General features: G+C 38.2%; 1 protein-coding gene across 3 annotated transcripts in view; it reads left to right on the plus strand.

Moving 5' to 3' along the window:
• The window catches only part of ralgapa2 (Ral GTPase activating protein catalytic subunit alpha 2), a 176,378-nt gene that overhangs the window by 119,818 nt on the left and 40,213 nt on the right, over positions 1-16,347 (plus strand). For all 3 annotated transcript variants that reach the window (XM_082143396.1, XM_082143395.1, XM_082143397.1), the window contains 5 exons: positions 2,585-2,768; positions 5,210-6,008; positions 7,998-8,069; positions 10,668-10,791; positions 10,882-11,037. In XM_082143396.1, the coding sequence (XP_081999522.1) occupies positions 2,585-2,768; positions 5,210-6,008; positions 7,998-8,069; positions 10,668-10,791; positions 10,882-11,037 (1,335 nt within the window). The remainder of the gene's footprint in view (positions 1-2,584; positions 2,769-5,209; positions 6,009-7,997; positions 8,070-10,667; positions 10,792-10,881; positions 11,038-16,347) is intronic.

Consider the following 16,347-nt stretch of genomic DNA (forward strand, 5'->3'; position numbering starts at 1 on the left):
GAGATGTATTGAATCTCGACATGAGGGTATTGTTACACCCCTAATAAATAAACATCAAAAACCTTTAGGTTCTTAGGTTCAGTGTGAACGCCAAGAAAACCAGGACTAAATGTATAAATAAATGTTTTGGTCTGGACTAAAATAACCAAACTACAAGTGTGAACACACCCTAAATTTCTTCATTTTCAAACATTACATTTGACACAAAACCGCATGAGCGCTTAACGCTTGTCTTTTGTTGATGAACGCTTCTCATTACATTTATGGGAAGATGGTTGGTACATGTTGTGTTCACAAATGCACGTTATGGTGACCCGAACCCAGAGCAGATGCAGAGATGGAGTTCGGGTGGAGCAGCACTTACTGTGAACATCACACTGACAGATAATGAGCTGCTCATGTGTAAAAACACAGTGCCATGCTTGTGCTGAAACACACAGCACATATATTATTTAATTAAATCACAGCCTTTGCGATTTGAGAATCGCACTAAGCCATATTGCAATTTCGTTTTATTTCGATTAATCGTACAGCCGTAGAGTGACTGCTACTCTAGTTTGTTACTTGAAATTAAAGCAGAAATCTTCCATTGTGTGTGTGCGCGTTATGTTCTATTATAAATGCATTCGTCCCCTCGCAGCTCATATTTAGTCATCAGACGCTAATGAGAGGGCATTGAGGGGCACAGAATAAATGAGATATTAGTCCCGGGCTGTTGTGCAGATGCAGACAGACATGGACCTTTGTGCAGATGTCATGCTCCCAGAAAAAAATGGCCGAATTATTTAAATGCCCCATTGTTGGATTGATAAGCTCACCAATGAATGCCAAACTCAAGAATTCAGTTCATCATCATATGAGAGAAAATGCACCTGCTGCAAAGGGGAAAGGGGAAGAATAAATGTCCTTTGTTTTCCTCTGCACTCGTTTGACTGTTAATCATTTTCTGCTAGTTATTATATGCTCGGTGGGATTACTTTAATCTCCCATTTGTCAGAGCTGAATAGCATCTAACACGAGCACATGTACATAACCCTCGCCAGGACAACACATCAATACTCTTGTTTTTGAGTGCCTTGTCTCAATTAAGAGCGAGAAATAATGATTAGCATCTCATGCTTATAGTACTACTCAAATAATAATTGATGATAAATTGATGAAGGTTATGGAGTCTTGGTTCATTTGTGCAGCACAGTTTGAGAAGTGCCACTTAGAAAATTTATAAACTGATGAAAATCACACTGAATCCTCAGAACCAGCGAATGCTATTTAATACTTTGGGTGCTAAATTTTCCTCAATTTATCTTCTTCCTCTCTTCTCTTATCACTAGGTGACGGCTTTATACTTCGTCAGTTTGATTTTCTACTTTATCTAACAGGAAAAGCAATCAGTTTATGGCCGAGGTATCACAGCTCGCAGCAATCAGTATGTGAGGGATATAAGTGCAGTGGGTTGTACAGTACCTTAGTCAACTCAAGTCACCTTTATTTATAGAGTTTACAATACAGATTGTTTTAAAGAAGCTTTTATAGTAATAAACAGGAATCAACCGGAATAAATCACCTCTACAGAAAACAGTGGTGTCGTCATCAAGCTCTATTCAATTTAGGTTTTTTCTCATCCAATAGTTGTTACTGATTTACTCTTGATTTTCATTTTTACTGATATACATTGAGAGATCATCCATCACACCTTTGGATGACCTGTACCTCTGATATATCAGCAGTTTCCAGTTGAACCAGATGGCACTAATAGCTCTATGGTGGTGATTATGTGGCAAATCAAAGTCCTGTGGTTTTATTTTTAGGTATTTTTACGACATGAATTTATATCAGATCATGTTTAAGTAGCTTACATTGTCATTGTTCGCTGCGTCAGTGTGTGGTGTTTGAGAATGAGCCAAGGGATAAAGCCTTAATTAAATCAAACAGAGCAAACCTGTTCAGGCACTAAGATAAACTGTGCTGGACCGTGTCTTATCTTCTCCAGCCAATAGAGCCATGACCATCTGTTTCTGCACATCGATACACTCCCATATCACAAGAGAAATAGATTATTAGCCCATAAAGCCCCTCTCATTGGGTTTCCTGGCTTAGCATTGTAAATATCGTCCCATCTCCATATGGTGGCCCTGCAGCACTCAACCACACCGTCTGGGTGTAACAACAATGTTTCAATCTATTAAAGATATCTTTTTAATGCATCTCAGTGGTGTGCCAAGAAGATCATCTTCATGGCTGAGTTGCTGATCATAACAGAGTTCTCTATTTGATACATCTCATTAGATTTAAAAAATGCTTAGATATGTTTAGATTTATCTAAACAATTTCAGTAGTACCTTATGCATTGCATTGTGCTTTTGTAACAACAGAACAAGCGAGAAAGCTGCTCATTATTTAATAAATAATGTAATCAAATTTTTTTTCTGAAGGTGTTCCCCAGGGTTCTGTATTAGGCCCGCAAAACTTTTCTTATTTACTTTATTTATTTTGTTTAGTCAAAATAAAGTTTAGTTTAGTTTATTTTTGTTTGCTTTTTGTAGCGTATCACTGGTATACTTAATTCACTGTTCTTCTGTCTTAGGTGCTGCACACTTGTGTATCAGGGTCTAACCTACACACTCAACAAAGTCACTACCTCCTCAGCCTTGCTGATCTGTCGACAGACTACGAACCCTTCCTTACTCTAGGCAATGTCAAGAGCTTTGAACCACCCCCCATACACAATGTCATGGGAGACTTTGGAAATCTCCTCACTGTGGCTGAAGGTAAGGATTCCCTGTTGTGCTTCCAATTAATCGTATTGCTATTGTGTTTTGTTATCTACAACACGTTATCGACAACGTGCTTAGGGAAATCCCATGAAAACTCTGCTGGGTCATTGCTCACCCCAAAATCAAAAGAAAAAATAAATAAATGTTTTGTTTTTGCCTATTCCTAATTAAGTGCATTTGTCAAATATTATTTATCTATACACCATAGTAGTATTTGTTATACTTCATTTATTACTAATGGACGCCAAAAAAATATTTTTGTGAGATTAACCATATTTTCTTTATTTTTTATTTTGTTACATCATATTTAACAATTTTTGCTACAAATAAACACAAATCAATTTGTAATGTCTATAATGTAAAGGCGAATTTACAAAATTTATGATGTCAACTTTTCCTGCATAAATTGTGAAACCGCTGCATCTCCCTTGAAAAAGCAAAGAAAGTACAAAAAGGGATGTTTTTAATTTGTCCTTTGAGTTTATACTGAGCTCTCGTGAATCATATTAGAGCAAATGTAGCACAATGTAAAATGAAATAGAATTTTAAAGAGGTGTGCATTAGTTCCCTCATCCACTCAAAGCAAGCCCATTTATGCCAATTATTAAAGAAATCTTTTTTTTTTTCTCCTCCGACCTTGCTTTATCCATTAGGCAATATTTCTTGTGTGTTCTCTACCTTGGCATGTCATCAAATGTCATCTGTTTTTGGTTGGGCTGTGGGGGTGGGGGGGGATCTTTCCTCTTCCAACAGGGATGCCTTTTGTGACAGTACATTTATATCAACAGAGTAGAGGAAGAAAAAGACTGCTGGCTTCTGCAACACTAACATCTCCATCCATTGACATGCCTTTTATATCTCTGCGTACGAAAAAACAAACAACCTCAGCCAAAGAGCAACTCATAAGCAATATCCCAGTACCTAGCTCATATTGATTAGTTCACTTCAAAGCTCTGTGCATCCCTAATGCAACTTGCTCGTCTTTGCAAAGAGCTTTTTCCACTTTGATATGGGGATGATGGTATTGATAGCACTGTCACAATGTGAGCACTTCGTTTTTTCCCCCTCCTCTCTCTCTCATCCTAATCTTAATATCCACTAATGACAACACTAGATTTCTCACTTTGAGAGGTGTTCAGCATTCAGAGGACTTTAATTCATAGTGCTTGCAGAGCCCTATTCACTCATCACGAAAAGGTGTGATGCTCATTAGTGCAGTCCTTTGAGTCTGTTTTAGGAGAATGAATAGATATTTTAAAGGTGTCTATGTGGACACCCGTATAGATGGTGCGAACGTGGGAAAACTGCCTCCATTGGTCATGACAGCTAAAAGCCAGTATACCAGCTAGCTTTTGAGAAAGATAAGTAAGGGAAAAAACAGTCAGCCAATCATTATTGCAAAATAAATTCTGACAGGGTGACCAGGACCCTAAAAAAGTTAGTCATACAGTCAATACATCAAATCAGAATCAGGTATTACAAAGAGATTTGTGATAATGTGTGGTGATGACTACATTATCAGGGCTGTGCTACAAAAAAAGTCTGTGCGATGAATAAATAAAAAAAAATGGTTAAAATGGCCAAAATTACAGCAGACCTCAAAATGGCCAAATAATGGCCACCTAGTTGGCCTGGATGGTCAGTTTACCAACAGAACACCACAACTGACCTATCAGAATCACATATCCCAGAGAGCCATGTAATATAAGAGGGTGATGGGCAGATTTCTAAATAACAGTAATGGGGATTACCTTCTTTTTTTTTTTCATTCAAAGGGTTAGTTCACCCCCAAAAAATGAAAATTATTTTATTAATTACCCACCCTCATGTTGTTACAAACCCTTAAGACTTTCGTTTTTCTTGGAATCTCAAATGAAGATACTTTTAATGAGACCTGAGAGATTTCTGTCCACCAAAAACATAGACCTTTCCAAAAGACATCATAAAAGTAATCTATATAAATCAAGTAGTTTAATCCAAGTCTTCTGAAAACACGTTCACTTTATATGATGAACACATATATAGATCAAATGGATGCATCAAATATGATCAACAGAATGAGGGTAATTATACATATACATCCTATTATTCATTTAAATATAATTTAAGGAATTGGCTTTTTGATGATCAACAATGCCAACACTGATGATGTATTTTACATCCACAAAGAGACTATATTAATGTTATACTTTATTATCTTAGTGTTTTATATGTGGCTTTTTTCTTTTCTGGCAAAAATGGGTGCGAATGAGAATTAGCCTTTTGACTAACTCGGGTACATAAACATTTATTTGAAAATGTATTTATGTTCAGTGTCCCTTTTTTAAATAAATTGATGACACCATTTACATTGTTGGGTGAACTAACCCTTAGAGTATACCTGTAAGTCATATTTTTTTTCTAATTTACTAAACTAAAGTTGTTTGACATCCCAGAAAAGAAAAGGAGAAGCATGGAGCTGATTCCTCTGACTGCTCGGATGGTAATGTCACACCTGGTCAATCATTTGGGACACCATCCTCTCAGCGGCGGCCCTGCTCTTTTAAACAGCCTGGTCAGTGAGAACCACGACAACCCCTACATAGAGTCTTCCGAACTCTCCTCTGAAGTCTTCAAAAGCCCCAATCTACAGCTCTTCGTCTTCAATGACAGCACACTAGTCTCGTACCTTCAGATCCCCTCTGATAATTCCAGCACGGTAAGTGCCAACCCAAGGGATCATTCCTCTGAGGTCCGCGTCATTGTCAGGGACATCTCGGGAAAGTACTCGTGGGACGGCGGCGTTCTCTTCTGCACTTTGGACGGATCTGGCTTGAGCTCCAGTGGCAGTAGAGATCAGCTGTCTCATGACACCGGTCTCTCTGAAAAGCAGAGCTCCGTCCGCTCCAGTAAATGCTCCTCTGAGTCGGAAATGGAAGATGGCGTGGATGTGTTGGACCAGCTTCTGGAAGATCTCGGCCACAGCAGCCCTGAGTGCCTCCCGCAGCCCCAGCTGAGGCTCACACAACCACCGGCTCCACCCATGGGCATGAACCCTGAGATGGAAGAGCTCATCATGGATGCCATCCACAGACAGACGAAGCAAGAGGATGAGGAGCTGATGCGGAGACAGAGCGAAGACCCCAGCATCCGAGCAGAGACACAGAGAGAGCCCACACACCAGGAGCCCAAATCACCCTTTTACCTCTGCAGACTTCTCCTCAACGACCTCGGCATGAACTCATGGGATCGCAGGTACAAAATTTCATGAAAGTTGCTTGAAAAGTAATTCACTTTCACAGTAAACATTTTTAAATAAATCGTCCATCTCGAGATGGAAATTCATTCATTTATTCACCCACTTGTAAAGCTACTCTTTCCCACATCATTGGACATCGATTCTTAAGGCCTAATATACTCAAGTGAAGTTATTTTTCATTCTTCGCTTAGGGGTCATACAGGGTTCCTGTTGGTCCTTAAAAAAGTCTTACATTTACTTTTATCAAATTCAAGGGCATAAAAAGTCTTAAATATGTTAAATGGTATAAGAGTTCTCTTAATTTTCTCTTAAATTTGGGTACAGAAAAACAGGAATCACTATGTGACTTACCACTGGTTTCACTGACAAGGCTTAAGCCTAGACCTAGACTACAAGTCATGTTGTAGCTGTTTTATCTGAACACAGCTTTGCACTGGCATTATCTAAAAAAAATATGTCAGTGCCATTTTTTTTGTCTCAAGACCAGTAATGTCTTTTTTTTCTAAGGCAGATTTTCTAAGCCCTGTCTGTGAAACCAGACCTTAATGTTTTGATTAAAACATTTAAAGACGATGATTTAATGAAATAAATGTGAGAGCTGCACGTTTCAAAGTAAAAATGGGGCGCTATTGCACGTTCTACAGATTTGCGGTTTCAGAGTAGTTCACAATCATTGAATTCCACACATTTATGCCTAATGATTGCTTATGATCTATTGTTAATTAATTCTGACAATGTTTATTTTATGGTGTTTATCATAGACTGTTAAAAACAGATGGAGGCCGCGTCTCCATTTCCTTCCACCAGTATAACCCAGAAAGGGTAGTTGCCGATTACGTCATTCAGAGCCCGAGTCTATGATGTAGTGATCCTGAGGTGGAGCCCCAGGATCAAATTCCTGCCCACAATCGCAAGCACAGCTGTCAATCATAACGTTACATATTGCATATATGTTAGTAACAATATGTAACATAATGTTACCATAAACGTTGTAATATACTATACGTTTCATATAGTTTTTATAGCATCAAATAACTAACCCCAAAAAAAAAAAAAAAACTTATTGGAAAAATGAAAAACACTTAAATAAAAGAACTACCTAAAATGACAGAAACCATCTTTGGAAAAAAAGTTATTTGAAGTATGATTGGATTTTTGTAGTTTGGCTTGCGTCCCATTCGATTACATGGTGAGGGCGGGGTTTATGACCTATACTGCAGCCAGCCACCAGGGGGCGATCAAAATGCTTTGGCTTCACTTTTTGAGATTGAATTTGCATTTTCAATCAGCCCGTCTGCTTTTTTTCTTTTTTTCGATGCATGTTTAACGCATGTTTAAACCCATGTGTTACGAATACACACTGTGTTGTAAATATTAGTCGGTGGATCGACCAGAATCTGATCAAAAAGATCATACTGACCCCAAACATTTGAACAGTATAGTATTTAAGTAACAGAAACACAGACAGAACAGACACAAGTCATACAATTGCAACACTATGGTCTATCTTTCCTCTCCAGAGTTTTATTTGTATTTTTATTTTTTACATTATTCACATTAAAATGTGTTCATTTATGATTGATCGTATACTTGATATACTTTTCGAACAACGGTTAAAAATCTACTTTTATGGTGCCATTTTGTTCTTTTTGAAAGGAAAAGAGCTGCTTAGATATTCATCTATACTTCTTAATATGGATGTGGAATTATGAGTAAATGACCAAAGAATTTTCATTTTAGAGTATCTTTTTTTATTACCTTTTTGCATCTCAGACTATATTAGCATGTCACAAAATAATGTGTGAATATGATTACATGGTGTCTAAATATTTTAAATGCATGTAGGACTTCTAGTTGGCCTGGACATTGGTTGCAGTGGGATAGGAGGAAACATTTTAACATTAAAAATAATAATTTGATTTTCTTTTTTATCCATTTATCTTTTGAAAAGTTTTATGATGTTCCATTTTATTTTCTCTATATAGAAAGAGCTTTCATCTTCTAAAGAAGAACTCCAAGCTCTTGAGAGAGCTGAAGAATTTGGACTCGAGGCAGTGGTAAGGGTTTCTCCTTCTGCTAGGACAACATCTGACTTTCATGCCTTAACTCTTTCCCCGCCAGCGTTTAAAAAAAGTAAAGCCAGCCACTGCCAGAATTGTGATCATTTTCACAAAATTTTCATGGCCCCAGAATATTTTGTTGTATGAATATCTGAACATGCAATATATCAAAAGAAAGAACAGAGCCTCTGCTTTTGAACAACAGCAACAATAGAAAATAGAAATAGAAAAAATATTCTAGCTAATTGCATTTTTTTTTTATCAACAGTTGAATGTGGGTAAGTTTAATAAAAAAAAAACATTTTGAGCAAAAAGCTGAGAAAATCTAATTTTTATCAAAGATTACATTCAGATCGGATTCAGAACAATGATTAAAACATAGATGGAGTAGATCAAGTCCATCAACACCTTCCAAGCTTCACGGTCCTATAGCTCGTCCTGGGTCGACATTTCTTTCGGTAACGACAGGAAGTTTAATGTTATGTGCCGTTTAATGTTAATGATCGTGGTATTTTACATATGCATTTGCTTACAAATGGCATTGCTTGTTTCTGCTGCTTTTTCCCCTGTGTTTTGATCAGGAGATTCAGTACTCTTTTAGAAGATGCGTAATAGCGCCCCCTACCGTGTAACAGTGAAAACACGGAAAGCTGGAAAATTCCGTCAATGGCGGGAAAAGAGTTAAAGTTTCATACATAATTATACACCAAGTAAAATAGTGACATGAAAACTGAATTATATCTTCTTTCTGACTCATCTGCACTTAACGCTAAAAATCAGTAGCAAACAACAGCATGCATTTGAAGAGCTCTATCGTGCAGCCTAATGCCAGTCTACAGAGAGTGGCTAAATCCTTTAAAAGCACTATTAAGGAGACATGTCTTAAGAACACTCTCAGATACTCCGCTCCTCACAGCCTAATCCTGCCCACGTCTGGCTGATCACAGATCCACACTTCTCAGCCAACAGCGATCAATAGGCACTCAGAGTGGCTAATTACAGAGGCTTATTAAAGAATACCCCCAGGATCGGGCCAGCGTTCCCCTCTGCAGGCATAGCCGGCCCACTCATGGCAACCGCTGACTGAGCATGCCAAACATCACACTGCAAGGGCACGAGGCTTCATTAGCAACACTGCTCGAAGAGACACACACTGCTCACACATACACAGCGCATACCAGTATTGTATTTATTAGCCAATAGCTGTGAAATTACAATATCATTTTTTTTTTTTTTTTAAGGTTTTTGTTTTAAGTTTTTTGAATTTAATGAGCATAACAAAGGCTGTTCCATGTAAAGGTTATCGTAATATCCTATTTCTTGACTACAATTTTTAAGCCCCTGTTCTTTAGTGAGAGCATTATTAACTACCACTTTTAATGCTTCAAAAAGTTCATATTATATTACCATTTGAATTGAGCAGTTTAGTCCCAATTTTTTTTAAGAAACTCTCGTTTTATATGATGAACAGATTTAATTTAGTGTTTTATTCACATATAATCATTGATCAGCGAACATAAACAGAAGCTCAACCGAACCAGCTTGACACGTGAGAACAAATCTCTTGCAGAAGCTCAAACGTGCTGCGTAACACGAGAATGAAAATGAACCTCATTGGTTCTTGCAGAACCTCAAACATGCTGCGTAACATGAGAATGAAGCTCATTGGTTCTTGCAGAAGCTCAAACGTGCTGCGTAACATGAGAATGAACCTCATTGGTTCTTGCAGAAGCTCAAACGTGCTGCGTAACATGAGAATGAACCTCATTGGTTCTTGCAGAAGCTCAAACGTGCTGCGTAACATGAGAATGAAGCTCATTGGTTCTTGCAGAAGCTCAAACGTGCTGCGTAACATGAGAATGAACCTCATTGGTTCTTGCAGAAGCTCAAACGTGCTGCGTAACACGAGAATGAACCTCATTGGTTCTTGCAGAAGCTCAAACGTGCTGCGTAACATGAGAATGAAGCTCATTGGTTCTTGCTGAAGCTCAAACGTGCTGCGTAACATGAGAATGAAGCTCATTGGTTCTTGCAGAAGCTCAAACGTGCTGCGTAACATGAGAATGAACCTCATTGGTTCTTGCAGAAGCTCAAACGTGCTGCGTAACATGAGAATGAAGCTCATTGGTTCTTGCAGAAGCTCAAACGTGCTGCGTAACATGAGAATGAAGCTCATTGGTTCTTGCAGAAGCTCAAACGAGCTGCGGAACACGAGAACGAACCTCATTGGTTCTCGCACATCAAGCGAACATGCTTGAGTTTCGTTTAACTGATGTGTGAGTTGATGAATGTTTATATGTGAATAAACAAATAACATAAATAACACTAATCTATACTTCATACCCCATAATGACAAAGTAAAACCAGATTTGTGATAACTTTGATTTAAATGTATTAAAAAGAGTAAAAAATTGCATTGCGTAAGTATTCACACCCTTTGCTACAACACTTGATATGTTGCTCAGGTGCTTCCCATTTCTCTGGATTGCCTTTGATTAAATACACTGAACACATCAAATATGGTGACACCTCAAATGTCATGATGTCACAACTGTTTGCATGATGTCTGTTCGTCTTGTGTTTTTCTGTCTCCAGTCGAGAGACGCACAAGATCGCTGTGTTCTACATTGGGGAAGGCCAAGAGGACAAATGCTCCATTCTGTCCAACACAGAGGGCAGTCAGGCGTATGAGGACTTCGTCTCTGGGCTGGGATGGGAGGTGAAAGAACACATAAAATCCACTTAATGCGTCTGTAGTGAGCAGAGATCATGTCCTGTGACTACATCAGAAAGCTTCTCTCTCTTTCAGGTGAATCTGGCGTCTCACTGTGGGTTTATGGGTGGTTTGCAGAGGAATGGCAGCACAGGAACCACAGCGCCATACTACGCTACCTCCAACGTGGAGGTCATCTTCCACGTGTCCACTCGCATGCCTTCTGACTCAGATGACTCCATCACCAAAAAGGTAGTGCCTCATTTCCTACTTGACAAGACCCATACACTTTTAAAATAAATATAGCGGTTTTAGATGTGATTTACACAATAAACTGGTAGAAATTTGTCATTTATCAGTATCATAAATTGCATCATAGCTTGGTCAGGAGTGCAGGCATTCCAGTCACATTCAGAGAGGAAATGAGGAAGAAAAAAGTGCATTATCTTTGGTTTTGCCGTTAAACTGCGTCCCCTTTGTTACTGTTGCTATCACTATCAAGCTTTTCTATTGCCGTTTGTTCTACCACTGTCAAGCAGTGAGAGAGAAGCAATCAAATCGAGTGAAATCTGAGTGCATTTGTAATCTAGCAATCATATCTAGTCACCAAAATAGTCTCAAGTAAGCCATGGAAGTCTACAAACTGGACAAAGAAATGCATGGTGAAGCTTTAGAATGAAGGCATCCGTCGTAGTAAAATATCTATGTGTGTGTGTGTGTATGCTTTGGACGTTGTTTTAAATTAAAAGCAACACAAAATAAAGAAGGAATATGCCCGCTCACTAAAACACACATTTGTAAAGTACCAACAAAAAATAAATAATAATAATATGTATATATGAAGAGTTCAGATGCAAAAGCCTCTAAGTGCCATCTGAAATTTTCTTCTTGAATGATCATTTTGATAAAGCTTGTATATTTAAGTTTAGTAATTTCACTTAAATGGCAATGCAGATTACCTATTAATTGTCATTTAAGTAAAATTACTTAACTTAAATATACAAGCTTTATCAAAATGATCATTCTAGAAGAAAATTGCAGATGGCACTTAGAGGCTTTTGCATCTGAACTTTTCATATATATATATGTATGTATGTATTTATTATTGTTAGTGTGTCGGTCAGGGCCGATAACCTCTGACACGTAGAGTGATTGGTTAGTCACTTAGTTGTGTTTTCACCCTTTTTCCACTCTTCTTTTTAGATGAGTTATGGATGTGCACACCTCTTCTTTCCTCCTTAAAATGATGTATTTGTTTGTGACACCTTTATATATATATATATTAATGACAAATGTCTGCTTACCCCTAAGAAAACCCGTATTGACATTTAATTCTGTTTAAAATGTTGAATTAATGAGGGGTGACATGCGTGTAAAGCGTGACTTCTGGCGCGTGCTGCTGATCGCTGGTCTCTGTCAGATCTCTGCGAGCTGCGAGAGCGTGTCGCGAGCGAGGGAGCCGAGCATGTGCAGGTTTAATAACTCTGGACTCCTGTGCGCGCTGTGACCGGGGCCCCGATCAGCACATTAACTCACGCCGCAAGGGCCAAAGGCCTGCCGGATACCAGCAGGGCCCTGCTATCGAATTCCCCCTGTGTCTGCGGGACGGCGATCGACATGCGTTAGCAGGTTAACTCTGGCAAAATGAGCCGGTGGGATCCTGCTTAGTTCTGAGCGCTCAATCCGATCATGCGCAGGCCTGCAGAGAGAAAAATTCATCAGGCTCCCGGACATCGAAGCCTCACACCGTCAGAGCTCATATTAGCCCATCTCAGCCACGCTCCGTGCCTCTGTGAGCCAGTGGGAGGGAGTGTGTGTGCCGCGAGCCATGCTCGATTCATTTTGGACATCAGGCCCCGTAATTGCCGCGCTCCCGCTCTGGCACGTGTGTGAGGAGGGGTGAAAGGGCTGTTTTATCAGCCACAGGCAGACAGGAAGTAACTCCTCTAATTTGCAAATGCAACTTTCAGAGGTAGTGAGAGAAAGGAGGGGTGAAGAGACGACGGCGAGGAACACAGAGAGGGGAAAAGAGAAGAATTCCTGAATCAAATTGAGTGCTGGGGGCAGATCGAGCAGAGCAGCTGGCCAGGCTAGTAATGCAGTTACTGGGAGGGTGTTTCCATGCGAGGCCCAGTGTCAGGAGGCACCTCACACACACACACACTCTCTTTTGTTTCAGAGGGAGGGACGCTGCTTCTTTACCATGCAGCGTTTAAGCTTCAGGGCATCTCTTGCTCTGCTCAGCGTCTGTGTTTACAATCTGCATGTACACTGTAAAAAATATTTTTTTAAGCTGTAAATAAAGATTATTGGAGTATGTTTTACAAGAAAATACTATTTCAGTCTTTCTACTTCAAAATTTCACGTTTAATTCAATGTGTTTCTTGCTGATTCTTCGTACATTTTTTCGACTTCCTATCAATTTCTGAGTGAATTGTTTTCAGTGTAAATGTTATACTCTATGCAACATATGGCTGCTAATATGCTCATATTTTCATGTTTGCTAATCCAAATGCCACTATTACTATTGCTCATACTTAAAGTTCCATGTAGTCAATAATTTATCCCTTAAAACTAATTTTTGATCACCAAAATTACATATTTAAATGTTTTTTTCCTTTAAAAAAAAAAATCGTGTCTTAAAATAGCTTGAATGTAACTCGACACCCTTGCCTCATTTAGTATACGCGGTTCTATGAATATGCAAATGAGCCCCGCCTCCACTCACTCACTCAGCTCAGAGATCGACTGGTTGACGATCACACGTTGATCTGATTGGTTACAAGGTAGTTTGTGACGTCAGAAACACCAGCGATTTCACACCGTGTATTTGAGACTGTCTTTGGTTCACTGCAGTTTAAAGGAGAAAATACTCAGCAATGCTGTCGACTTATGAATTTGCACATGGTTTGTCTTAAAGTATATTAAAAACACCAAATAGACATATAAACAACATTTAAAAGTTTGATTTTCAATCAATTTAAGGTATTGCAGTTTGAACAATCATTGACATTAAACAATTAGATCTAAGCCTTAAGTTTTAAATTCAGTTTGATCAAATTTAAGGTCTTAAAAATGATCCCTAAAAAAGTCCTGCCTTATACATCCATTGTTTTTTTTTGTTTTTTGTTTTTTGTTAGACAGTAAACTGTATCTGGCATCTTAACAAACTCTTGCAGCTTTTCTCTGGGCCTAAACTAAAAAACATTATTTAATACATTCAGTATATAGACTTTACTAGTATCGGCACAATAATATTTTTTTTTACCTTTTTTTTTCAACACATTATCGTATCCTCAAAAATCCAATATCAGTCGACCTATAATTCATATGTGTTTATATATTGGTACACAAAACCAATTTCAGTATATTTTAAATAAAACATGTCTTGAGTATTTTTAACTAGGTTACCCTATTTAAAATGTTTGCCCTGTTTTGACCTGTTTTACCCTGTGTTGAATATATGCCCGAGCCTGTTTAATTAAGTAAAAGAATCTTACTGTAGATACACGATTTATTTTGAGAATATTTTTTATTCATTTTATTTGTAAAACGTCTTTGAATTAAAAAATCTGCAGATACCCTGATTAAATAGTCCTGTCCAACACAGACATGATACCGCAAGTCATGTGTTTTAAGAAAAGCTGTGCCATCACTGTGATTTCCATCTGGTGAGTGATAAAATGGGGTGAAAAAAAATCCCAAAGCCTTTGATTGGTGGAATGACCCGAGTTATATCTAGAGACCAGCACATCAAAGGGTCTTAGGGACTCTTTTGGCTTGGGCCGGGAAGAAACCACCAGATACCCTAGCAACCGCATAGAAGATCTTAGCAATGCATAGCAACCGCATGGCAACCACCCACAGCTCCTTCAGCAGCACCTTCTACTTCACCCTATTCTAAAGTTTGCATTTCTTAGAAGTCTGCAGTCTTTAACATCTGATCCCTTTCATTGAGAATGGCATCTGGTATATGTGTACAATGTGTGTTGCATTTCCTCTCTTCCCCCCAACCTGTTTACATGCCGCCAATTCTTCTGCTGACTCTCCAAATGGATCGGTATGCGCCGACCCAATCATCTTGTTGTGGATTTGTTTAATTTTAGCCTATTAGCATAATTAAGGGCTTATGGGGAAATGTGGTAATTGCATTTTTGGTGAAGAGGACATGTTTTGGTAATGGCTCATTAGGCTTGGGTGCATCGGCAGATGTTTAACGACCCATTGACAAGAGCTCGCTTAAGGCCACACTGTTGCAGCGAAATGCTTCCAAGACTCCTTTTCCTTGATTACAGAGGTCACTTTAATTTCTCACTATTTTGCTAATACTCCACTTAATTGTTGTTAATTATTTGGAATTAAGTCTTTATGGTCTGTCTGCCCTGCTTTTGTTTTGTTTAGTGACAGTGAATGCTGGGAACAGTGAATGATGCCCTGGATGAAAAATCATTTCCATCATGTGTGCATTACTATTGGATTGGGCGATGTGTCTATCACAAATATTCTCTTAATTTGGTTAATGTTTGGCGTTAATGTGTTTGTGGGGGTGTGGGGGGTGTTAAACTTTGAAAAAAATCTAAACATTGTAGACTACTAGTGTAGATAAAGCAATATTCAGAAACAGATGCACCGAATAAAACAGAAAAAAAAAACACAAGCATGGAACTTGTAAATAAAATTTTTTTATGTATACAATTTAATAACACATAGTTTTATAAATGATTGCATGCTGTCGGAGTTTCCAGTGTTGACAGCTCCATAAAATAGCCTACTGGAAGCGCTGTAGTTTTGCTGTACTATACAAAAAATATGTAAAGTACAATACACAAATAACATCTTAAGATACTTATAACAAATAAAGCAGTAATTGATGTCATAGATACACACGCCTGGCTTTTGTTTTAATTGTCAGAATCTATTGTACTAAAATAAATCGTAATAAAAAAATATTGGCTTACCTAATAATTTATAATTTAATTAATAAATAATTCAATAATAAAATAATTGTAAATAAACAGTTTATTAATGTAATGCAATTTTATTTCAAATGAATAAGGAAAATAAAGTGGTTTGAATCCAAAAAGCTCTAAAAGCATATTAGACTGGTTATCTGAAGCTAAAGGCGACCGCAACTGAAGCTCGCCGCACTCCTAGGGTGACGGCTCTGTTGCTGTACACCATTACAAAATGTAAGGTTTAGGTTAAAACTGCATCTGTCTCTGAAAAAAATCAGCAGTGAATCTACCAAAAAATCTACCGACAGCTGTGTCAATGGATAGAGACACATTTATTTAGTGAGGTTAATAACTATTCAATAACTATTGAATTAATTTAGATTTACCAGCATGTTACCAGCTCTCTAGACATCTGTATCAGCATTGACCCTTACCGGTCGAGTTCTAGAAACAATTTATACTATTTTTACCTGAACTTAAAGGCATTTACAGCTTTGACAGCTGAGAGTACCACATCTCTGAACCCATTGCAACAAAAAAAAAATCATTGCAATATGTTACTGGTGCTTCAACATTAGAACTACATATTATTCAGATTCTCAGCACC

The sequence above is a fragment of the Leuciscus leuciscus genome (assembly GCF_965113295.1).
Source record: "Leuciscus leuciscus genome assembly, chromosome: 17".
NCBI classification, from domain to species: domain Eukaryota; kingdom Metazoa; phylum Chordata; class Actinopteri; order Cypriniformes; family Leuciscidae; genus Leuciscus; species Leuciscus leuciscus.